The sequence below is a fragment of the Endocarpon pusillum genome (assembly GCF_000464535.1).
Source record: "Endocarpon pusillum Z07020 unplaced genomic scaffold scaffold4398, whole genome shotgun sequence".
Lineage (NCBI taxonomy): Eukaryota > Fungi > Ascomycota > Eurotiomycetes > Verrucariales > Verrucariaceae > Endocarpon > Endocarpon pusillum.
The window spans coordinates 1,379-24,809 of record NW_006916431.1 but is presented as its reverse complement, the minus strand read 5'-3'; the positions used below and the strand labels follow the sequence as shown (position 1 = coordinate 24,809).

The 23,431-nt window shown below is 49.8% G+C and overlaps 8 protein-coding genes across 8 annotated transcripts; 4 read left to right on the top strand and 4 right to left on the bottom strand.

The window, feature by feature from the left end:
* Positions 1–245: 245 nt before the first annotated feature.
* On the top strand, positions 246–5,249 carry EPUS_08589 (uncharacterized protein; the record flags this gene model as incomplete). The annotated part of the gene is made up of 1 exon (XM_007805630.1): positions 246–5,249. One exon carries the CDS (start codon positions 246–248, stop codon positions 5,247–5,249), a length of 5,004 nt encoding a protein of 1,667 aa, XP_007803821.1.
* Positions 5,250–5,416: 167 nt separating this feature from the next.
* On the bottom strand, positions 5,417–6,609 carry EPUS_08588 (uncharacterized protein; the record flags this gene model as incomplete). The annotated part of the gene is made up of 3 exons (XM_007805629.1): positions 5,417–6,065; positions 6,146–6,536; positions 6,588–6,609. 3 exons carry the CDS (start codon positions 6,607–6,609, stop codon positions 5,417–5,419), a joined length of 1,062 nt encoding a protein of 353 aa, XP_007803820.1.
* A 595-nt stretch (positions 6,610–7,204) lies between these two features.
* EPUS_08587 (Ubiquitin-like modifier-activating enzyme ATG7) lies at positions 7,205–9,467 on the top strand (the record flags this gene model as incomplete). Its single annotated transcript, XM_007805628.1, has 3 exons — positions 7,205–7,395; positions 7,452–7,560; positions 7,614–9,467. 3 exons carry the CDS (start codon positions 7,205–7,207, stop codon positions 9,465–9,467), a joined length of 2,154 nt encoding a protein of 717 aa, XP_007803819.1.
* A 104-nt stretch (positions 9,468–9,571) lies between these two features.
* EPUS_08586 (uncharacterized protein) lies at positions 9,572–10,805 on the bottom strand (the record flags this gene model as incomplete). Its single annotated transcript, XM_007805627.1, has 4 exons — positions 9,572–9,649; positions 9,702–9,863; positions 9,926–10,396; positions 10,476–10,805. 4 exons carry the CDS (start codon positions 10,803–10,805, stop codon positions 9,572–9,574), a joined length of 1,041 nt encoding a protein of 346 aa, XP_007803818.1.
* A 321-nt stretch (positions 10,806–11,126) lies between these two features.
* On the bottom strand, positions 11,127–14,768 carry EPUS_08585 (DNA-directed RNA polymerase I subunit RPA2; the record flags this gene model as incomplete). The annotated part of the gene is made up of 1 exon (XM_007805626.1): positions 11,127–14,768. The coding sequence occupies one exon, from the start codon at positions 14,766–14,768 to the stop codon at positions 11,127–11,129; it is 3,642 nt and encodes a 1,213-aa protein (XP_007803817.1).
* A 2,141-nt stretch (positions 14,769–16,909) lies between these two features.
* Positions 16,910–17,636, top strand: EPUS_08584 (ADP-ribosylation factor-like protein 8B; the record flags this gene model as incomplete). The annotated part of the gene is made up of 4 exons (XM_007805625.1): positions 16,910–16,972; positions 17,066–17,085; positions 17,152–17,214; positions 17,291–17,636. The coding sequence occupies 4 exons, from the start codon at positions 16,910–16,912 to the stop codon at positions 17,634–17,636; spliced, it is 492 nt and encodes a 163-aa protein (XP_007803816.1).
* Positions 17,637–17,844: 208 nt separating this feature from the next.
* Positions 17,845–18,943, bottom strand: EPUS_08583 (Pyrroline-5-carboxylate reductase; the record flags this gene model as incomplete). Its single annotated transcript, XM_007805624.1, has 2 exons — positions 17,845–18,785; positions 18,877–18,943. 2 exons carry the CDS (start codon positions 18,941–18,943, stop codon positions 17,845–17,847), a joined length of 1,008 nt encoding a protein of 335 aa, XP_007803815.1.
* Positions 18,944–21,870: 2,927 nt separating this feature from the next.
* On the top strand, positions 21,871–22,472 carry EPUS_08582 (uncharacterized protein; the record flags this gene model as incomplete). Its single annotated transcript, XM_007805623.1, has 2 exons — positions 21,871–21,904; positions 21,964–22,472. 2 exons carry the CDS (start codon positions 21,871–21,873, stop codon positions 22,470–22,472), a joined length of 543 nt encoding a protein of 180 aa, XP_007803814.1.
* Positions 22,473–23,431: the final 959 nt, after the last annotated feature.

Here is a 23,431-nt window from a genome sequence, read left to right as displayed (position 1 = left end):
CGTCTCCCAGAACATAAGAGTAGCCGCTCAAAGACGACCTTTTTTAACTCAGGCAACGGCCTTCTAATACTCTCTATGCAATCTATATCTTCACCACTTTTGATATCGTCATCAACCACTCAAGCCCTTCGCCTCTTCATCCCTCTACAACTGCTATCATTGGATCCTCTACCCCACAACCACTCTACCCGGCCAACTTGTTGACCAGACCATCTGATGCTGTGGTGGCTTGGTGAAGCCTCGCGATGGAGGGGGGAGAGCAAGTGATAATTGACCAAAAGAAGGAGATTGAGAAATCTGGAGGTTCGAAACCGGAAACGCAAGGGCATGAAGGAACATTTGGCGGCGGCAATGAAGAAGGAGATTATTGTCGAATATGTAGAGGCGAAGCGACCGACGAGCTCCCTCTCTTCTATCCATGCAAATGTAGTGGAAGCATCAAATTTGTTCATCAAGATTGTTTGATGGAATGGCTATCACACTCTCAAAAGAAGTACTGCGAGTTATGCAAGACGCCTTTTCGATTCACGAAACTTTACGACCATCGAATGCCACAGACCCTACCCATCCCACTTTTCATCCGTCAAATATGCTTGCATGCTGTGAGGAACACCTTCAGATGGGTCAGATACCTCCTAGTTGGTCTTGTCTGGCTGGGTTGGCTGCCATGGTCCATCCGTCAGGTATGGCGTGGTTTATTCTGGTTGGCAGATGGGAGCTGGGGCACGGTTACACAGATCAGTGCGAATGCACCAACGTCCTACCTACAAGACTTGGGAAACTCGACAACGGATGTCGGCTTGACAGCGCTCTCGTCAAACGGCAGGGGAGAGTTCTTAAGCGCCCTACCTGAAATGACCACTCCCATCTCTGGCTTTCTAGCTTATTCGTCAAGTGAATTCCTGCTGATGAAGATTGTTCGCTTTCTTTACCCGGGCTTCTTCAACTGGTCTGTCGGCTTAACTTCAACTGGAGCTGCCAACAGCACGGCATTTTTACACCTATCAGATCGACAACAATCGTTCCTTTCCGAAGTTCGTTACTTGAAGACGCTGACCTCCTATCAAACCATTAATCACTCTGTCATAGATGTGCTTGAGGGACAGCTCATCTGTTTGCTGGTTGTGACAGCCTTCATCTTGGTATTTCTGATCCGTGAATGGGTTATCAACCAGCAGCCGCCAGCAGATCTCCCTGGAGCGGGTCTTGTAGAAGAAGCTAGAGCGGATGCTGGAGACGCTGCGTTAAGGGGGCCGGCGCGTCGACCACGAAGGCGGGCTGGAGAAGAGGGGAGAGAAGAAAGGGTGCGTCGAATTGCTGTGCCAAGAGCACGGCGGAGACTTCTCGCGCCAGAGGCAGAAGCTGAAAACGTTGCTGAAACGACTGAAGAGCCTGTAGCTGGCGAGACTCCTGGTGGTGACGTTGAGGGCTCAGGAAGGATGTTCAATGCGAGTAAAGGCCAAGCCGCGCAAGAGCCGACGGAAGATAACGAGTCTCCCCAAGATCCGTGTTCTACCACAAGGCCAACCTTAAAAGCACGCAACGCGCAAGAAGATGCGGCAAGTATTCGAAGGACAATTGAGGAAGGCATTCCAAGCCAAAGCAGTCCAAAATGGCCCGGTCTAGAAACCTTCAAAGATCTTTGGAACAGAGCCGACAGTGATCCCATTGAAGTGCTACGTATCATCCGCGAAGATAACCGCGAGGTGGAACTTGGATGGGTTGTGGCGCACATGGAGAAGTTGCAACAGAATCAACAGCTTCTGCAGCCTCCGTCGGACATGCAAACTGCGGACTTGGAAGATGTACATGAATCAACTGACCAACACCAGAGTGGCGGCAGTATTGATGCGGCAGATCTACCGGCACAACCTCCAGAGGCTTCGTCACGGCCAGGGTCGTCTGGCAACAATCCCCAGAACTCAGAGGCAGAAGAGGCAGCGTTGCCAAAACAGGATCCACAAGAGGGCTCGACGGCATCATGGGATGTGATAGCGCCAACTGAAATGACAGGCTTATCTGCTCTAGACCTAGCGGCACCTTCAAGTTCTTCCAATCCGTCTCCTGAATTCTCTCCCGTGTTCACAGCCGCTGAACCAAACGAAGGGCCTACCGTGGAACAAGAAGAAATCTCAAGAGCGAATGCTGTATTTGAGGCTCCGGACGCGGTGCTACACGGCGACAGCACTTCTGATGACACACCTACAGCGATCGACGCATTAGCCGACTGGCTTTGGCGAACAGATGAATATGTAGCACAAGCTAGCGAGCAATTTGGTGAGGATGACGCGCAAGTCGTTGAAGATGTCGACCACGAAGCTCCTTTTGTGCCGATACCTGCTGTGGATGTTGTCTCTGATGCTGAAGATGAAGCAGAAGCGGAACAGGAGCAGAATCCGGAAGTCATTGCTGCCGCCGCGGCTGCTGGGATTGACCTCAACAACCTCGAAGCTGTTGAGGATGCAGAAGATCTCGACGGTATCCTTGAGCTTATCGGCATGCAAGGCCCGCTTACAGGGATGGTGCAGAACGTAATCTTTAGTGAATTCCTCATCACTCTCACTCTAGCCGCCAGTGTCTGGTTGCCGTACATTTGGGGCAAGATTGCATTACTCTTGCTGGCAAACCCTTTTGGAGTGTTTGTCAGAGCACCGTTGCACCTTCTTTCGAAGGTCGCTGATACCTCTGTCGACATATCGCTATTCATCTCAGGGATATGCGTATACATGCTGACTTTTGCCCTGAATTGCGTGCTGCATTTTGTTTATCTTGTCCGTCCTGTCTCTCATCCTTGGATCGATACTATCTCGATCGGAAAGATGTCGCTGAGTCTTGCGTCAGGCAGCGGCAGCAGGTTAGAGAAGTCAATCTTTGGGACGTTCGGAGGTTTGAAACCCGACCTACCTAGCTTTTCAGTACTCTCGCATCAAGCACTCCACGTATTCCAGCGTCGATTGGTCTTGGATCTTGATACGATCGGACAGTTCATGGTCTATATCAGCTATGAGGTGCCGCTACGGCTGAAAGAATGCATCCATGGCCTTGCAGGTATCGACAAAACCATCTTCACCAAGGCATTAAATTTGCTCGTGACCTCCTGTCAGCAAAGTAGGCACGATCTCAGAAGGCTGTACCAAGGCTTATGCAATTTACGTTCTCTCAAAGTTGAAGTTCAAGCGCCACTAGATACCAGCTCTCTAGACTACAACCTCGCCCAGTGGAACACGCGAGATCGAATCATCGCAATCGTTATTGGTTACGTCTTCTTCGCCTTTATCGGATATCTGTATGTCAAGATCAGTCGCCTGGTTCTCGGACTCAAAAAGGGCGAGAAGGTGGAAGGTGTGGTTGCCGATAGCTTGAACCAGGCTAGCGGAGTCATGAAGGTCATTTTGATCATTGGAATTGAGATGATTGCCTTCCCACTATATTGTGGCCTTCTCCTCGATGTGGCTCTAATGCCTCTATTTGAAGGCGTAGGCATCCAGTCCAGACTAGCCTTCATGATGAACGCACCCTTGACGGCAGTCTTCGTGCATTGGTTTGTTGGCACTTGTTACATGTTTCATTTTGCTCTTTTTGTGTCGATGTGCAGGAAGATCATGCGAAAAGGTGTGCTCTATTTTATCCGGGATCCCGACGATCCAACATTTCACCCTGTTCGAGATGTTCTTGAACGTCCTATCGCAACACAACTCAGCAAAATCGCTTTTTCCGGGCTCGTTTATGGCGGCTTGGTGATTCTTTGCCTGGGGGGTATTGTGTGGGTGGTGTCCAGAATACAAGGAATTTTTCCGATCCATTGGACATCAAATGAACCCATTCTGGAATTTCCGATTGACCTTCTGTTCTACAACTTTCTGCTGCCCATCCTCATACGCAGTGTTAGGCTATCGCAGAAACTCAATGCAATGTACGAATGGTGGTTCCGAAGATGTGCCCGCTGGTTACGACTCACCAACTTTCTGTTCAACGAACAAAAGGACGACGAGCAAGGAAGTTATGTTAGGCGCACCTGGTGGGCAGTCCTTCGAAGGAGGCGGGGTGATGTTGAGAAGCCTGCTATTGGGGAAGATCGACAGACTCTGGCTGACGACGGTCAAATCGGAACATACTTTCTTCGAGATGGCACCTTTGTCCGCGCGCCTGGATCAGACTCGGTACGAATACCGAAAGGTGGTCGAGTATTCCTGGAAGTTGATGAAAACAACAGCAGAACGGATGGTCAAGCGGAAGACGACGATGGTCCACATGGGAGCACGAACCACAATTTCGTGAAGGTCTATATTCCGCCCATGTTCCGTGCACGAATTGCCGCGTTTGTGATCCTGGTCTGGGCATTCGCAGCCGCCTCTGGAATCATGTTCACCATCGTTCCCCTCTCGTTAGGACGAACGTTCATTGTCCTCATCACCCAAAGTGACCGGCCCCCAAATGACCTATACGCAATCTCTATCGGCCTCTACTTGTGTGGCAGCGTGGCATACGCATTCTCATACTACGGTATCTGCAACGAATGGGTCTGGGGAAAGATCAAGTATTATTTCAAAGACACAAAGCACGCACTTCCTCGGCTTTGGTCATCGATCGCTTATTTCTTCGGTCTTGCGTACATGGGCGTTATGTTCGGCTTTGTTCTTCCTTTCTTGTTCTCGACTCTGGTGGAGCTCTATTTTGTCGCTCCTCTACATACGTATCTTGCGTCAACATATCCTCCACCACCTACATATGCACCTCCAGGCCTGCCACCGACAATACATCTCGTACAGACTTGGACACTCGGGCTTGTCTATCTCCGAGTCATTCTACGTATCGTGACGAATCAACCGGGTCCACATACCAGAGCGGCGACGGCTATCAGATCAATACTCCGAGAAGGTTTCTGGCGTCCTGATACGCGATTGGCGACCAGAGCCTTCGTTCTGCCCTCTCTGGTCTTATCGTCCATTCTACTGGTGATACCTCTGGCTTTGGGATGGATAATCAATGCCACGCTGCGCCAGCCAACATTGCAAGCCAAGGTGTACAGGTACGCATACCCTGGCATCCTTGGCGTTGCCCTAGCGCTGCATTGTGCGGTGCTTCTGAGGCGACAGGTTGGGGTGTGGAGGATGACGATCCGCGATGAGGTTTATCTGATCGGCGAACGATTGCATAATTTTGGCGAGGCGCAGAGGAGGCAGAGTAAGGGGAAGGGAAAGGCGCGGGTGCGTGACCGGGCGGTTTCGGAGAGGTTGCAAATTCAGTAGGGGTTATTCTTGCAATCAGGAGCGGACTTTCTAGCTTTGGGTGATCTTGACTCTCGCATGGATAGGCGTTTCCTTTTTCCTTCTTTGACTATGGTCCCGGATCGCCAGAGGGCTTGTCTTGATATCGGCCAAAAACTATCCATTCAAATCTTAATGCCTTAACATTACTACCGGTTCGCAATGTCATCCTTCATCTTAACCAACGCTTTCTTGCCCTCTAAGCCCCCACCATTGACCAACCAGCCATTCACCGCCTCCTCCTCCTCCTCCTCCTCCTCCTTCCCTTCCAACCCCAGACTCACCAGCCCACTCCTCTCCGGCGTAAATTGCCTCAACCGAACCCCACCCTCCTCCAACACCCTCGCCGTATCCTCATCCATATTATAACCCTGCGCATACACCACCTCCTCAATGCCCACCTGCACAATCTTGACCGCGCAGGTCAGACAAGGACACGTATCACAATACAAGATGCCGCCCTCGCGGTCACCGATCCTCTCCCTCCCGGCCTCCAGCAAGGCGTTCTCCTCGGCATGCAGGCACAGACACGTGTTCAGCTGGCCGGACTTGCCTCCGTTGCAGCGTGGACAGCCGCCCTCGTTGCAGTTGGTCAGGTTGCGCGGCGTGCCGTTGTAGCCGGTGGAGATGACGCGGTTGTTGCGCACCAGGACGGCGCCGACGCGGCGTTTCATGCAGTTGGAGCGGGTGGAGGCGAGGGTGCTGAGGTGCATGAAGTATTTGTCCCAGGTGGGGCGAGGGAGGGATGGGTGGTGAAGGGGTTGAGGATGCGGAGATGGGAGCGGTCTAGGAGGGTTGCTAATGCCGAGGAGGAGGGGGTTTGGTTCGGGTGATTGGATGATGATGAGGAAGAAGGGGAGTAGAGGTGGGTGTCGGACCAGAGGATGAATTTGTCCAGGGGTGGAGGGGTGAGCGAGCGGAGAGTACAACGGGCGGAGAAGCGGGTGTAGCGGAGGGAGGTGGGGGCGTCCACGCTGATGAGGAGGAAGAAGGGCCGGCGGAGGAGGAGATCGAGTGTAGATTCGGAATGGATGTCGGTTAGGACCCAGTGTTCACGCCAGCGTCGGGTAACGAAGTCGAGGAGGGAGTCTACATCGGGAAAGGTGAGACCCCGGGTACCTCTCTGGTCAGATATTGAAGGGAGAAGCCGGCGGACGTCGTCGGGATCGCTAACATGGAGGTTGGACGGTGTATTGGGGAGGTGGAGACGGAGGAAGTGGTGGTGTTGGACGAGGTATTCTGCTACTGAATGTTTGCCGGCACAGATACCTGGGATCTGTCAGTACTCCGAACATAGCGGTGGTTCCCAGAGGCACAGACCTCCGCAAATGCCTATGAGCATGTTTTATGGTGTATGGTGTACGGTATATGGATGGGTGACAAAGACTTTTTTGCTTTCAAACTTTTCTCCCTCTGACAGAAAATTGAAACTCTATGCAGACATGCTCTCGAACAAGAGAAGGCGCTGGCCACTTGACAGCAAACAAACTTTTCATCCAACCACAATCAATTCAACAATTGCTAATATGATATTGTAAGTTGGGCATCACGGCGCCCGAGACATCACATGATAGCCCTACTCATACGCCTCAAGCAGCAGGCAGCAGTTAAAACAAAAGCACGTTGGTGTTTGCCTAACTTCAATGTGGTCAACCAGTCACGCCGACCTCTCTCTCTCTCTCTCTCGCTCTCGATCTTCCTCTCACGCGCTGGCTGAAAATGGACACCAGACCTCGGGAACTGCTTGGCATCTTCCGTTGGTACTTTGCCACTTACTACTACTAAGTTACAACTATTGTCACAACTATTGCTACTGCCACTTCTAGTGCTTCCATCTCGTCCGCTGTTCTTTCACTTTGCTTACCATCCGTCTTGACTACTTCTACCGCTGCTTACATTCTCAACCGCCTTTCTGTGTCACTGCCGAAGCAGCCAAGATGCAATACGTCCCCTTCGCCTCCGACATCGAGATCCCCTTCTACGCCGCCCTCGCCTCCCACAAGATCAACCATGACAGGCTGGACGATTCGGCCAGGAAGCTGTTGGGACTCTACGAGATCCGACCCTCAGATCGACCGGAGAACTCGTCTCGCATGCAGATCCATGGCAATGCCTTGACGAGTGATGAGTAAGTCCTTTGCGGGAACCAGATCTTGACGCGCGGATCACGGATAACGTAAGCAGAGTGCCGGCGGGTTATTATCGAGCAGAAGGCATGATCAAGAATGTCAATACCATTGAGGACTATAAGGGTACTGATAAGGGGAGTATGCTTCAGCAAGCTGGGAGAACTGTAAGTCCCGGACGACGTTCTGGTACAGTCGTTAGACCTGACGATATGCTAAGATATGGGACGCTATCAACGATGGCACCATCTACTCTTGTCCTTCTCTGCTGACTTCCTTTGTTGTTCTCTCCTTTGCCAATCTGAAGAAATACCATTTCTACTACTGGTTTGCCTTTCCAGCCTTGCAATCAGATCCACCTTGGGCTCCGGTCGCTGAGTCTACTGGTAGCCAAGACGCGAACACTTCCATAGCCAAGCCCATGACATCCGCAGAGACTTCCGCCCTTGTCGAGAAAGTCCAAACTTGGCGATATGGTGTCGACGCCCGCCAACATGCATTCTTTCTAGCCAAGAGGAATCGACGGCTGCGGAGGGAGTCCTACAAAGACGAAAGCGATTCAGTCGAGACGCGACCAACCACGCCAAAAACACCCACCGAAAGGCTCGGCTTCACTTGGCAGGTCTCTTCGCTTTCAGGCTACGAGAGTGGATTCTTTGAAGGTGAATACTCAGAAGACTGCTATGTCTGCTTTGCCGATCCATCAAACTATCCCCAAGCACCAGGTTGGGCTCTGAGAAACCTTCTTGTCTTGATCAGACAGCGATGGAAGCGAGATAGAGTTCAAATCTTGTGCTATCGGGATACCCAGCAACAGCGTGATGGTGCTAGAAGTGTGATATATGACCTGGAACTGACCAAAAAACCCAAGAAGCCTCGCACAAAAACCGAGGAACCGACCGAGGTTGGAGAAATCTCTGTGCCAAAGGTGGTAGGATGGGAGCGCAATGAAAAGGGCAAGCTGAACGGTAGAATGGCCGACCTGACCGAGTACATGGACCCCAAAAAGCTAGCCGATCAGTCCGTGGACCTCAATCTAAAACTCATGAAATGGCGCATCAGCCCGAACTTGAACCTGGACAAGATTAAGAACACCAAGTGTCTCCTTCTCGGAGCAGGAACACTCGGCAGCTATGTTGCCCGCAATCTGCTGGGGTGGGGTGTCCGGAAGATCACGTTTGTCGACAATGGGAGAGTATCGTACTCGAATCCGGTCAGACAGCCTCTTTTCGACTTCAAAGATTGCCTCGGTGGTGGCGCAAAGAAAGCTGTAAGAGCCGCAGAAGCATTGAAGAGAATCTATCCCGGGGTAGATTCGACTGGGCATGAACTGTCTGTCCCTATGGCTGGCCATCCTATTACCGACCCCGCTGGTACCAAGAAAGATTTCGAGCAATTGAAAGAGCTGGTCGATTCACACGACGTTGTTTTCCTGCTCATGGACACAAGGGAGTCCAGATGGTTGCCCACCGTCATGGGCAAAGCTGCTGGCAAGGTTGTGATGAATGCAGCCCTTGGCTTCGACACCTTTGTGGTCATGCGTCATGGTGTAAAGGTGGAGAATGCACCAGACACGGAGCTAGGTTGCTATTTCTGCAACGACGTGGTCGCCCCAGCAGACTCTGTCAAGGATCAGACGCTCGACCAACAGTGTACCGTGACCCGTCCTGGAGTTGCCGCGATTGCATCTGCTCTGCTCGTGGAGTTACTGGTTTCCCTCCTCCAGCATCCCCAGGGCCCTGCAGCGCCTGCACCCATGTCGTCAACCGAAGACCGAGGTGACCACCCACTAGGACTCGTTCCACATCAGATCCGAGGCTTCCTGTCGACGTTCCAAAATATGAGCATTGCCGGCAAGAGCTACAACTGCTGTAGTGCTTGCTCGGACAAGATCGCGGATACGTACAGAGCTGATGGATGGGATTTTGTCCAGAAGGCTCTCAACGAGAAAGGCTTCGTGGAAGAGTTGAGCGGGCTTGCTGAGGTTCAACGGATTGCTGAGGCTGCTTCTGCCGACGTGGAATGGGAGGAAGAAGGCGAGATTGAAGAGGAAGGCGAGGGCGAGATGATATGAAGGATGGATTCCACCCGCTGAGACTTGCCAGCCTCCATCTGTAAGGCCGTGATGAGAAGGCCAGGTATTGATTGATAAGATCAGGATAACTGCGTCCGCTCGGCTCAACTTCCATCAAACACCGCCGCCCTATCAGCTTTCGCAAGTCGTTTGATACCCACAAAATACGATTCTTTTGATTCCTGGGACTCGCATCAGCACACGCCCCGACGAGTAGAAGGGGTTCCAGCGCACGCTTCTCGAGCTTTCGGGCTTCTCGCGATGCACCTTGTGGAAGAGAGCCTTCAGCGATTTCTCCAGCGCCTTGTCTTCAGCGCCTTGGTAAAATTTGCAGACGAAGTGCCCGCCGACTTTGAGGGTGTCGAAGCTGAACCGGAGAGCGGAACGACATAGATCCTGGGATGGGTGTCAGCATCCACGATGTCCAGAGTACGCTGTGAGAACAAGACGACGCTCACCATACTCCCGGCATGATCTCTGAAGTTATTTCCACTGGTATTCATCATCCTATGATAAGGGTCACTCAGCGTCCGATTGAAAAAGCCACTTGTCTGTTCCCAGGGCTCGCACATGTCACTCAACACCACATCCACCGTCCTCTCCTCCAGAATATGCCCCATCATCTCCACCTCCTGTTCGTCTGCCTCAACAGCAAGCGACATCGAACCCTCCCGTTCTCGATCGACATACCCCCTCGTCATCTCTGCATCGATGGCCACATCCCCAGCATGTTCCGCTCCCACATCGGAATATACCTGCGGCCTCAAGCTCCGTCCACGATCCGAATCCCTGAGGAAGGACCGAATGCTATCCTGCACATCCGGAGACAGAAAATCGCCTTGTATGGTCGAGACGCCGCGAGGCGGCTGAGCGGGGATGAGATCAACGCCGAGCACGCGGCCGCTGGGTTTCGTGAGATCGATCGCCACCTTTTTTTATAGCAAACAGAGAGAGTATCAGAGCAAGCCATTGATAGATAGAAATTGATGTATGTTTGTTTGTTTTTACCTGTGACCAACTCCCCGGCGCATACCCCAGATCCACCACCGTCTGCCCCGGCCTGAACAGTCGGTACCGCTCATTGATCTGCAGTAGTTTGAAGGCGGCGCGGCTCTTGAGGCCCTGAACCCGGGCTTGGCGCGCGAACCGGTCTTTGCTTTGCCGCTCTACCCAGCGGTGCGAGGATGCGGGGCGGGAAGAAAGGAGGTGAAATGGGTTTAGGCGTAGGGGTAGATGTGGGATGGAGGAGAGGAGGGTCGAGGGCGTGGTGCTGGTGCAGGGTTGATGCGCTGGGAATGCTACATTGCGGTGGAGGAGATTTCGAGGAAGGATAAGCATGACCAGTGACCAGCGCACCGGGATGAATGGGGTGGGCAATCAATTGAATGCTGTGCTCTTCCTCCCTCTTTGCTCGGAAACACACGACGGCGAACTCTTTTTTCTCTCTTGGAGATCCATATTACTTAGTTCTCCGCGGGGATGGGGCTAGGCTGGATTAGGAAGATGGTCCATTTTGAGCTCTACTACGGAGTACTACTTCATAAGTTACTCACTTCCACTGCTGGGCTCGGTCAGGAAAAGAGTGCTTTCAACTCTAGGGCGTTTTATATCATTAAATGACAGGTACTGGCCTTGGTGGTTTAGACCTTGAACGCCCCGTCATGGCTCTACTCTAAACTTCATCTTGACACCCATAGCACTCAATTCGACATCCAGATACCTCAACACCCCCGGCACATTCACAACCGTCGTATCCTCACCCCCGACAAACCTGGCACCATTCCCATCCTCCCAGATGTCCATCTTCGAATCTCCAATGAGAGCTTTCCTGGCACAAGCGCGACATCTCACCACTCCACTCGTCTGCTGACCACCGCCTATTCCGGCCCCTCTACTCTTCAGAGTATAGGCACTTATACTGACCTGGGTGCTCAGAAAACTCCCGCAATTCCGACAGATCCAAGCCCTTGTAGCATCGGAACAGTCCATGAGTCGATCTTGCAGCAAAAAAGCCGCGCCATGTGCGATCAAGGCATCCCGTTCCATCTCCCCAACTCGGATACCACCACCCTTACTCCGTCCTTTGACCGGCTGACCAGTCAATGCACCCACCGGACCTGTGGTACGTACTTGGAACTTGTCGCTGACCATATGTCTCAATCGCTGGTAATAGACAACGCCGAGGTAGATGTCGGCTGCGAATTCTTTGCCAGTGACGCCGGAATACATGGGCTCATTGCCGTGGAAGTTGAAACCTGCTGCCTGGAGTTGGTGGCCGAAATAATCACCCGCAGTGTCTTCCTCCGAGAATTGGAATGGAGTCGAGTCCTGTGCCAGGCCATGTAGGGCACCCGCTTTTCCTGCAAGTGATTCGACGAACATGCCGATGGTCATTCGACTGGGAAAGGCGTGGGGATTGATAATGACATCCGGTTGAATGCCAGTTTCTGAGAACGGCATGTTGATTGATGGCCATAATTGCGAGCACACACCCTTCTGACCGTGACGCGAAGAGAATTTATCACCAATCACTGGTCGTCTTGGAATACGATATTTGATGCTGAGGGCTTGACACGGTTGATCGCCAGTCTCGGAGCCAATGAGTCGGATATGTTCAATGTATGCCTCTTCTGGATCTTTGTACTTGAAGAATGACGTTCTTTGGTCAAGATTTTGATGCTTGCCAGCACTGGGGTCGAACATGACGGAATGGTATGCCGCAACTATATCTCCTTCTCGCACCCGAGAGCCGATGAAGGCGATACCATCTTCGTCCAAAATGTCGGTTGCTTTCGGATCTCGCTCCCCTTGGGGGGCAAAGCCAAACAGCTTGGTAATATCAGCCTTTGACCTGGTCCGACCACGCGACTCTGCCTCCAGTGAATACAGCTTCGTTTTGTAGATGACTCCGTCGCCAAAGCCGCGTTCATGCGAGGATTTGTTGATGATCATAGCGTCATCCATATCATAGCCAGTATACGAAATGACAGCTACAACCGCGTTCATACCGTTAGGGAAATTGTCGAGGCCATATTTATTGTACAGTGGAGGACGGACGATCGGCGTCTGTCCAGTTTGAAGGAGATATGCTTTGTTATCTGTGCGATATTTCAAAGACGTCCCGGGGGTACCCATGGCTTGTTTGCTCATCTGGCATTGATACATGTTTCGAGGAGATTGATTGAAGTCGGAGAAAGGGGTCATATTTGCGAGAATAGAAAGCACGTTGGTTGGTTCATACTCCATATGAGTGCTGAGTCCAGGAATAACATCGGTAGCGACACAAGCAATCTCCATGAAAGGCTGTTCGAAAGGACCAATGTAATCTGGTTTGTCTAGTGGCAAGTATTTCACCCGCCGCATCATTCGCGAGGCTTTCGAGAATAGATACAATCCAGGATAGAGACCACGGTTCGAATTCGGCACAAAGCCAATCTCCAGCTCTAATGGTATGTCATTCTCTCCCTTGACCTTCCAGTGTCTCAAAGTATGCGCAATCATTCGAGCTTGTGGGGGCGAGCAGTATCCCAAGATTCTGCCATCTAGTTGGATGACCACACTTTCACTGACAGCAAGTGAAGGCTGGCCAAAAATACCCAGCTTAACAAGAGCAGCCTCAACACCCGAAACATCTGTATTGGCTACGTGTACTTCGCATTGGTGTGCAAGATGGTTGAGCAATCCACAAGGAGATCCGTCAGGGGTATGGACAGGACAAAGAAACCCCCAACTCTCAGGCAGCAGTTTCCGTACCGTCGTGGTCTTAAGTTGTGCAAAGAAATTTCCTCTGTGTATCATTCGAAAATGGCTGATGAATCTGTAGAAGTTGATCTTTTCGGCAACAACAGAAAAGCCTGATGTTTGTGATAGATCAAGGCCTGTCGGGCTGACTAGGTTACCTGTGGAAAGGAAGTATTCCAGTAAGTTACCAATATTTTCATTGCTCCTTTTCACAACTGTCGGCAGGAAGTCCGTATTGAAGGATGGGTCTGCAAACTTCCTGTCTTTGACATTTGCCCACTCTACTGCTAGAGACCCAACTGTTGTCAACCATTCTTGTATTCTTTCTTTCAAAACCATGCCATAAAGAAACCCACCTAACAGGACTTCCTGATTGGAGACCGCATCGGGATTGTCTACCGCACACTCGCCTGCTGCTAACGCATAAAGCTTTCGAATCATGAACAGGAGCTGTTGAAATTTGTCATTGTCCTGTGTCTCAGTAACATTATAGTTTCCCAGATGTGGCATCACGACCTTCCTCAAAAATTTCACACCGACTTCTTCGTCCGACATGGTTATGGGAATATCAAGAACCGAACGAAATTTCTCGCCCAAGTATGCCCTTGTTTTCCTTTTACCGACGAGGCCGTAGACTTTGTACGTACGGAGCAACATCTCTAGTCGATCCGTAACAAAAGAATTTGATGACTGCTTCGTTAACGGGCCCACAATTCCTTCGTATATCTCTCGATCATTCGTCTCGACTAGGGCTTTGAGTATCATCATCACAGGAATTAGGTATTCAGCTTTCTTCCAAGAAAAACGGAAGGTCACATTTCCATCGCTCAAGTAGTGGAGTACATTAGTCTGTGATGTCTGATCAGGCCTCACGGATCGGATTTGAACAGCAAACTTTGTGAAAGTGGGACCTCTGCTAGTAAAAGTATTTCTGATGATTGCCATGGGATAATTTCGTCTCGATAGAATAAGCATTCGTATCAGCCTTTCATTGCCGTTGATGATAAAATAGCCACCCTGCTCCTCGGACTCTTCTTTATGCTGAACCAGTTGACTCGGTGTATACTTCTGCAAATGACACCGATTGGTCCTCAGCATGATCGGCATCTGACCGAATTCTCGCCAACTCTCAAACCAGTCACCATTGTTCGTCCGCCATTGTAGTTTGGCTTTTAGCTTCCCTCGATAGGAAACGTGTCTCTCCCGACATTCCGATGGAAGAATCTCTCGACGGCGGACGCTAAATTTATTCGAAGCAGGAAGGACAGGCTTTTCCAATACCACATCCGCCACCCGTAGATCGAGTCTGTTTCTGGCCAAGTCCCTATTCGTGTCGCGAGGATCACCATCAACGACCGTATGGATACCGGTATCCAGAAGACCCTCTTCAACGAGCTTCTGATTCTCAAAGAGTGCGTTGAAGGATTCGACATGAGGTCGGACGGCCGCAGCCAATGCGGGGTACGCGCTGCGGTCTGAGGGAGGGCTTCTGAAGAGTTTTTGGCGGCGGAGTGTATCATATTCGACGGACCATTCGGTAGAAGTGCCTGATCTCGGCATCCTGAGTGACAAGGGAAATGAAAGAGAAGTACTTTTGCTGTTTGTCAATCTTGCATTCAAGAGCTCCAATGACAAGCTGATTGCTGTACAAGCTTCGTAACTCGAGTCACTGGCAGTTTAGCTCCTGCTCGTTCATCGACAAAGCAATGGCGCGCAGCACCTCCCCTGGCACCGTCGTCGTATGGATTTCAAAACGCTTAACCAACTCCAAATATTTTGAAAGCTTTCCTTATCGTCACGTGGTGATAAGTGATTGCTCTCTTGCCAAGCCTTTTCCTGTCTTCATATTTCCTTTCTTGGCAAATTCCATCTTGAACTATCCTTCCAGAAGCGCAGATTACGCCAGGGAGAGGTACGAGACTCAGAAACAATGATCTGACAGAGTCGAGACTGTTCAGTATTCAAGCATCGAGTATTGGCCCTTGAAATGCCATTTCCATGTTCTACGCTTCTTAAGAACGCAACTTCTCATTCAAGACAGTTCCAACCAGGCCGATTTAACCCCCCTCAAAGTATGGACTACAGCACTTCCTAAAGCTCTCAGGCGTGTTTCGATTGAAGACTACAATACGCCGCCAATCGTTCTCCAGGAAGTGCCCTTAAGATACGCCATGAAGCGCTGGGTCCTTAGCACACCATGGTCGTATTGTTGTTTTTTCAGCACGATTTATCTTGGATCAGTCTACCTAACAATACATTCTTGTACTGAAAGTTTTACACAGTCGATCAATTCAAGCAATTACTTGAGGAAGGAATCTCACGTCTTGCTGTACTGTACTTCCTCACTTCGTGGTATCTACCGCTTTCGTGTACTTCGCAAACAAGTTGTTAAAGCTTTCTCTTCTATTCCTCTGAACGCTGTTGCTTCTGTGTAGTATTAACCATTCTTCCATCATCTGATATGTTCCCAGCAGCAGCTTCCTCCATGCGACTCAGCTCTGTCTTGATGCAACTATCCTGCTGCATCTTGCTGTGACAATCTGACAAGGTTAACCGTACGAATCAGATGCAAATTGATTATGACTTCCTGTTCTGACCAACGACGAGAAGCACGATTAGCCTCTCCTCAGATTAATCGAGAGAATGAGTAGTCCCAAAAATGATTCTGCGGATGCAGACTCAGCGCCGCTGGGTGACAGGTCCTCTAGAGTATTTATTTCCACGTGTCAATAGCCACTGTTCACAGAAGAGAGCGCCCTTCAAATGCAGAGTTTGAAATGATAAAGGCATGAAATGTGTGGATTTTTAGAGTGGTAGGAATTGCCGGAAAATGTACTTCAAGTCCTCACACATCTCCCCTCCGCTAGGGTCAGGGATGAAGGTGTTGATGAATAAAAATGAACGTAGCTGACAACCATATCGTCGCATCTATTATGGTATTCTCTCAGACTTCTCAAAGGTACATCGGGCGAGAAGAGGCAATCCAGCAATGCTCCTAACCAGTATTCAGGCGCAAAATCTCCGATGACGACTGTTTATATTTCTTGGTGTGTAACATCATCGACCATTTTCGTGGTAGAAAGTTGAAATCGACACCCACACTCCAACGCCTTTCGCTGTGATATTACGAATTTAGAGAAGACTACCCCAAGCTTAGAACATTTGAGATTCTTGACTTGCATCAGCTAGCTGCTCGCACCGAGTTGTCGTGTGCATAGGTGGTCATCCACTCGCACACAGCAGCAGCAGCACCACCACCACCACCACAGTTCGGATCCGGTTCATACTCTCAATCCCGGCGTCACACTTTCCATCCACTATCAAGCCCTTAATGTCATCAGCTTAATATATTGGTTTCTTTTGCGCCACACTTTTCTCGGGCATTTGCCAAAGCACCGACTTACCACCCAAAACATCGATACCGCTCCATTCCACACTTCAATAATCCGGACCATCCCACTCCCACGGTTCATACGCACCACTACCTCCACCACGCCTCCTTATTCCGCCTAAGTATTGACCAGCCCAGTTCGACCCGTACCAATCAGAGTCAACACGATGTTCAATTTCTTCCGCTGGTTCTACGACTGGCTTTTAGGACTATTCTGGTACTCTTGCCTTAACCCTCGGCTCTCTATTCGATCCACCTGCAAACACACAGTTAATGATATGCTGATCTAATTGGTTCCAGGGCGACAGAGATGGATGTCACCATCGTTGGGCTACAGAATGCGGGCAAGACTTCTTTACTGAGGGTTTTGGCTGTGAGTCACACCCATCTCATTCAGCACCATCTGTGAACGTGGATGGTCGTGATGGGTGTACAAGTAAGGTATTGATGCTGACTCGAAAGACAGGGAGGGGAATTTACTATTGAGTAGGTCGTACCTCTCTAGCGTCTATGCGTCTAGATCAGCTCGGAGGACTCTGACTTCCCATACAGTTCCATCCCTACAGTAGGATTCAATATGCAGCGCGTACAGAAAGGCCACGTCACCCTGAAATGGTATCTTACCCCCTCCTTCCTTTCATCTCTTCCTTCCCTAGCCGATCCATGCTCCATTAACACCCCTCCCCACCAGCTGGGATCTAGGCGGCCAACCCCGCTTCCGCACAATGTGGGAACGCTACTGCCGAGACGTCAATGCCATGGTATTCGTCGTCGACGCTGCAGACCGAGACGCCATACCTGTCGCTCGCGAAGAGCTGCACATCTTACTCTCCAAGCCGTCGTTGGCAGGGATCCCACTGTTGGTGCTGGGGAACAAGTCGGATCTGAGAGGCAAGATGTCGGTGGATGAGCTGATTGAAGCGTTGGAGTTGAAGAGGGTGACGCATCGGGAGATCAGCTGTTATGGGATTAGTGCCAAGGAAGAGACGAACTTGGATGCCGTGCTGCAGTGGTTGATAGCTAGGTCTGGGAAATGAAGACTTGGTTTCGATTTTTCTGGTTCTTGGCCAGGTTGATACATTTCGATCAGTACGCGCAGGGCTCCATGCCTAGATTTTGGTGAGGTATGTTTTGCTCAACTCGACATCAGAACGATGATCTGTGAACAGTGTGGCTGATTGTCGCGCGAACTTTGGTTGTACTGCCGGTAGATATAGGTGAGATCCACTCATTTGTCAATTCTCGTCAATCTCTATCATCACTCATGGCGAATCTCGGCCCATTCACACCCTTAACACCTTTGCCCAGTTGGCTAGCCACGACAGTTGCCTCTCTTACACTCCTCGCAATGGTGCCCCTGACTCTCCCTTCTTCCAGTACCAAAAGTCCACCAATTGTACATCCACCTGGCGTGCTGACCTTCTCGCTCACCATCGCAGGGTGCTCTCCACGTAGGACCATATCTGCAGTTCCTCTCATTGATTGCGCCGCCATAACTTGTGCTTCAGCTCTAGGCAGCCCCATGGCAACAGCACCATCAGCAAGTGACTGCAGCATCAATGCTATGAAGGCAGGGCCGGAGCCACACAGAGCGGTACTGGCATCCATGGTCGCCGGAGGAAGATGAACGACACGACCGATGCGACTAAAGATCCAAGTAACGAGTGATTCGAGTTCAGCAGGCAGAGGAGGATTGGAGGTAGCTATGACAGTCATAGATTGACGCACTACCGCGGCCGTGTTAGGCATCACTCGCACAATGCGACATTGGTTAGGAGATGTTGAATCCTCGTAGAGAATTTCTTGGATTTGTGACACTGGCACGCCGGCGCAGATGGAGATGAGGAGTTTATTCTTGAGGGCAGCGCGCATTTCATCACCTGCTAGAACATCCTTGACCATTTGTGGTTTACAGCTAAGAATGACCACGTCTGCTGCGTGAACACCTTTGATATTCTCGTTCTGCAGTATTTGAAGATTCTGCGAGTATTCTTCGAGCGATCTTTTGATGCGCTTGGCTGATTCGGGTCTCCGAACACAGGCAATGAACTTAGAGGGTGTACTGGGAGATGGAGCATCAGAGGTGGGCGTGACAGCACCCGAATCGGGAGCAGCCGGAGACGGGATATGTGAAGTTTCGCTCAACGACGAGAAGATGCCAGACAGGATTGCTATGCCGAGAGTACCTGTATCTGGTCTTAGTTGACGGCGAAAGAACTGACAAAAGGGGACATGAGGCAGAGCCCAAAACTGGAAGCAGGATCGAGGTCAGCTCACCGCAGCCTAGGACTGTTAGGGTACTCTGCTGTTTGCCGTTCAGTAGGCTCGAGTTTGTTCCGAGCATACTTGATATTGACATCTCTATGATGTTTTGAAAAGTTATACTATTAAGGTAAAATATGTAATGTGCAACTTTCTCTACAAAATCTAAAATTGATCTCTAACTTGGCGCAGGCAGCATAATTTTCTTGGAATACGGAGTAGCCCAAAGCTTAATAAGGTTTACGGGCACCAATTGGCTATATCACACCAGTGAAACAATATCCAGAAGTAAGAGCAGTGCTAACTTTAATATCTTTGATCCGTTTTCTCCGGGGGAAATAACCAGCGGGTTGAAGTGCATCAAACGATAGTGACCTATCCCCGTGGCACTGAATGTGTCAGCATGAGATTTTGCTACATTCTTGGCAGAAGGATTATCAAATTTTCTATCCAGGCTGCAGCTATTCATTGATCCCTCCTACCGCTGTTTGCTCTGTAACGAAGAACGACTCGTTAATCATGATCTGCTTCGTCACGTGAAAGGATGTAAACTGGTTCTGCTGCTGTCAGCGCTGCGCTATGAACCGGAGCGTGGGTTGTGATAATAGTTATTGTTCGGACTGTAAGGAGGAACGCCGGCGTTAGATAACGCTATCATGTTGGAAGCTTTAGACAGGATCAGAAAGATATATCGAGTTCAGTTCTATCTCTATTGTAGGTATTCGCTGCTCATTCAACGTGGTTCAGAAAGTAAAGCAGTGTTTTCCCCCACTCTCTGTACTGATTACTATGCTAATATTGAGCCTTATCTCAGCACTAGTTACTGAGTCATTCCCCAGGCACTGCCTATTAGAACAATAGGCCTAGAAAGCAAAATGAGACCTCAAGCAGAAGTGGTGTGTAGGTCTGATTGATTCTGATCGGTCGCCTATCGCTACTTGGCTGCACCGGCTGGTAGTTACTATACTATTTATTGTGCATTGCAAAATTGTTGCAAATTCCTTGGCGGGACCCTCGAATTGCTGGCGCCGCGGGGCAGAATATATTAGACAAGATAAAACGTTAATTATTTAATATCATGAGACCGGATCATCTAACCGAACGGATTGATTGATATATTAATAATCTCAAGACGGAACGTCAAACAACCACACCTTAAGCGGAAACACCACAAGAGAAATGATACAAGGGCGTATCAGCTTTGGAGGGAAGCCCCCTACTAGGTTGTTACGGGTGCGTTACGTTAGCTCACTTGGCACAGTCATAGATTTAGTAGCTTCTGTTGCGTCCCGCAACTTCCCCTCCCAACTTCATCTTGCTAGAATCAATCAATTTTGACGCATCCGTTGCAGAAACGGCCAGAAATCGTGGAGGGGCCCTAAACACTGTGCAACGGCGGCTTCATCGTTATGCGTGGAGCGATCTAGAAGGCCACCTGGAACGTTTCATCTGAGGCGGCCGACAAGAGGTACTATGTGGTGGAACCAGGAAAGGATTCCAGCCCCTTCGAAGTGGACGAGCTCAAGGACTTCACACAGTACAGCAGTGATTCCATGTTCGGCCCCAAAGCACATCCTCTCCTCTTTGCCCCAACATCCAGCAGCCGAACTGGCTATTTCAACCAGAGATGACACCTGGTGGTAAGGTCCCCGCTAAGGTCTAGTGTTTGCGGAATGTAGTCAAGCTCGCATCTCATACACAACAGCAGGATTTCTGTGTCCCGTGGGCGACAAAGGGTCCTATGCTAACATCAACAGGCTTGACGCCCCATGAATTCAGATGCATCAGCTATATCAAGACTGACAAAACCCTCAGCCGTCTTAGCTTTGTCGATCAATTCTAAACGTCTTCAGATGTAAAATCTGCTCGGCACTCTAAGACTCTCTTCTCTTGGCTTAGCGTAAGAGTGAGCAAATACCTCCTCAGATAACATGGATTCACCTACCTTGGATGCCTTGGTTTCAAACAAGTCTAGGCTGCAGCAATTGCATGTTTTGACGGGTCATCAGCTCCAAGAAGTTTCAGCATGGTACATATGGGTCGGGAACGGTACGGAACAGACCCCCTTGTTCCGTTTTATCGTACAGTTTCCGAACGCTGCATTCGTGTTTGCTATCAAGTTGCTGTAACACAAACTTTATGATTGACTCTCTAGAACTGTTCCACATTTAAGATTCTAGAAGATATTAAAAGAAGGAACTTCAACCAACATTGGTTCAATAAAAGTCAGCCCAATCGTCGCAATCTAGCCACGGGACCCAGAAATTGGCCTACATAACATCCGTCTACATCTAGGAATCCTACCGGTAATGTCGACCTCATCCATGGTATCAGGGTTACACAAGGTAAGAGAGTGACATTTCCTTTGCCGACCTCGATCACCATGCCACAACTTAACTAGCGCTTTATTCAAGTTAACAAGCCGAGTAGGCTTATCACAATACACGCATCAGCAGGATGACTGATCCCCCAACCCAACGTGCGAATAGATGCTCCGCGAGCCCTTCTGACAGCTCACTTGGCCAGCGGTTTGCTGGCTTAGCTGTGACAGGCAGAGAACAAAACTCTCAGACACAACACACAAATGCCAGCCATTCACAGGCTGTGACTTCATTGAAAAATCAACCAACCAGGGCTACGAAGCCTCGTCAAAAGCAAACGCCTTTGTGCAGCAATATTCATGAAACTCCCTCCAGCAATCGAGGACCGGCGCCAGCGTCTTCTTCTGCTCAGCTACGCAGAAACGCCACAGAGGCAGGCAGCTCAGCAGAAAGATTAGAATTGGATTGGCTTCCTTCAATAAACCGCGGAGACAGTAAATTCTCCATGCGGCTCATATCAGAGCTGTCAATTGCTCCCAACAGTGACTTCAGACAGAAAACCCAGAACTTCTTGCACGATATTGCGAGTTATCATAATGATGAAGTTCCCCGTGGCTATCCTCGAATGCGATCAAGGGAGCTTGGTGATGACGAATCTCCCTGTTGCTGGGAAATAACACCATTGGAAATGGGTATGGGTCCGCCTAAGTCGGGATCACCGAGTGGGTTATTTTCCATCCCAGGAGAACTAAAAAGGCCCGCTAACTCGGAATCTTCGTAGACAGATATCGGCTTACATCACCCTTCTTCACCCCACCGGAAAAATGGTCAGAATATTTCCAGTCCACTTGGGCCTACCTTCGCAGATACTACACGATTCAAGGCGCCGATGGGCGTTCCTCGGCCCTCACCATTCAAATCTCCACGTTTGAAAGAGCACTTGATTTCAAGTGCGTTGTGCAGGCTCTTATCTATTTTAACTCGATGTGGCCGCAAGCCTTTATTCCTGATAATAAGAACCGCGACAAGTCTGAACCACGTATTGCTGTGGGACAATCATACATCTCCCATCATCCCGATTATTGGTCTGCGGCTCCCTCTACAGGAATGGTCTTTTTCTATATTAGAAAACCTTCCGAGGTTGGTGAGAGATCGGAAGACTGGATCCAGTTTGTCATGATGTTCGTCATGGCCGCCATCGATAGCCCCTCGCTAGCACACCTACAGAGTCACTCCGTCACCCATGCCGGTCTCCGCCAATTCGTGCTGAGGGGTCTGGACTTGATTTAAAATTGTTCCTCAGTCAAAAACTACCCGGCAGATACCGCACTGTGCCAGCTCTATTTTACGCCACGTGGTATCGGCACAAATCGAAAATGGAGACGGTAGAGAACGGAGTGTGCGACTGAGTTTATTAGGAAGCTGCATGAGCCGTAGGAGGTGTAACTTGATCGAGGCTGAGCCGGGCCCCTGGTTTCGCTTACATAAAGCGGCACTCGAGCCAACCAGATGGGATTGTCAAGGTTGGCTAGTTTTTGTGTGAGTTATAGCCAGCAATGCAGCTGTAGGGTGATGAGGAAACAGTAAATTGGACGGGATATTGTATACATACAAGATGCATTGGAACAATAGTGTAGGTGGTATCTAGTCTGCTTTACAAATAGAGGACGTGTCAGGGCTGCCATGGCCTGACGCAAAAGAAACAAAGCAATAGAAACCAAGTTCAGAATATGTGTAAATGAGTGCGTTGATTCTATCTATGCCCTGCTTACGGCTATATAGCCTCTATTTGGCGCCCAGAGGGCGTACGGCAGACGCACAGCAGGCGCATGACAGGACGGTACAACCCGGATCCGCTGATTATTGTACGTAGTCTATTAGCAACGGCTCCCAAAATGATATCCGAAAATATGGAAAATGATAATGCTAATGTTCACAGCTGAGTAGAATTACTAATGAATGCCTTCCAGTTATCCTCTAAAGGCATCACAATCTTTTAATAAAATACTTGTTAAAATTAGAATTATTAATATTGTTATACTTTATATTATTTTTATTAAATTCTATTAATCTATTCCAGACTAAAAAGCCTATGTAGATTAGTGTTACAGCATATAAACGCACTAGGCACTAACAGGCCTTAGAGGTTGCACAGACCCTGTATAAGAAGACCCTGGAACTAATCAAGCCTAAGGGGCTTAGCAAAAGGACACGCTTATATAGAGACAACCTTAAGCAAGGTATTTATA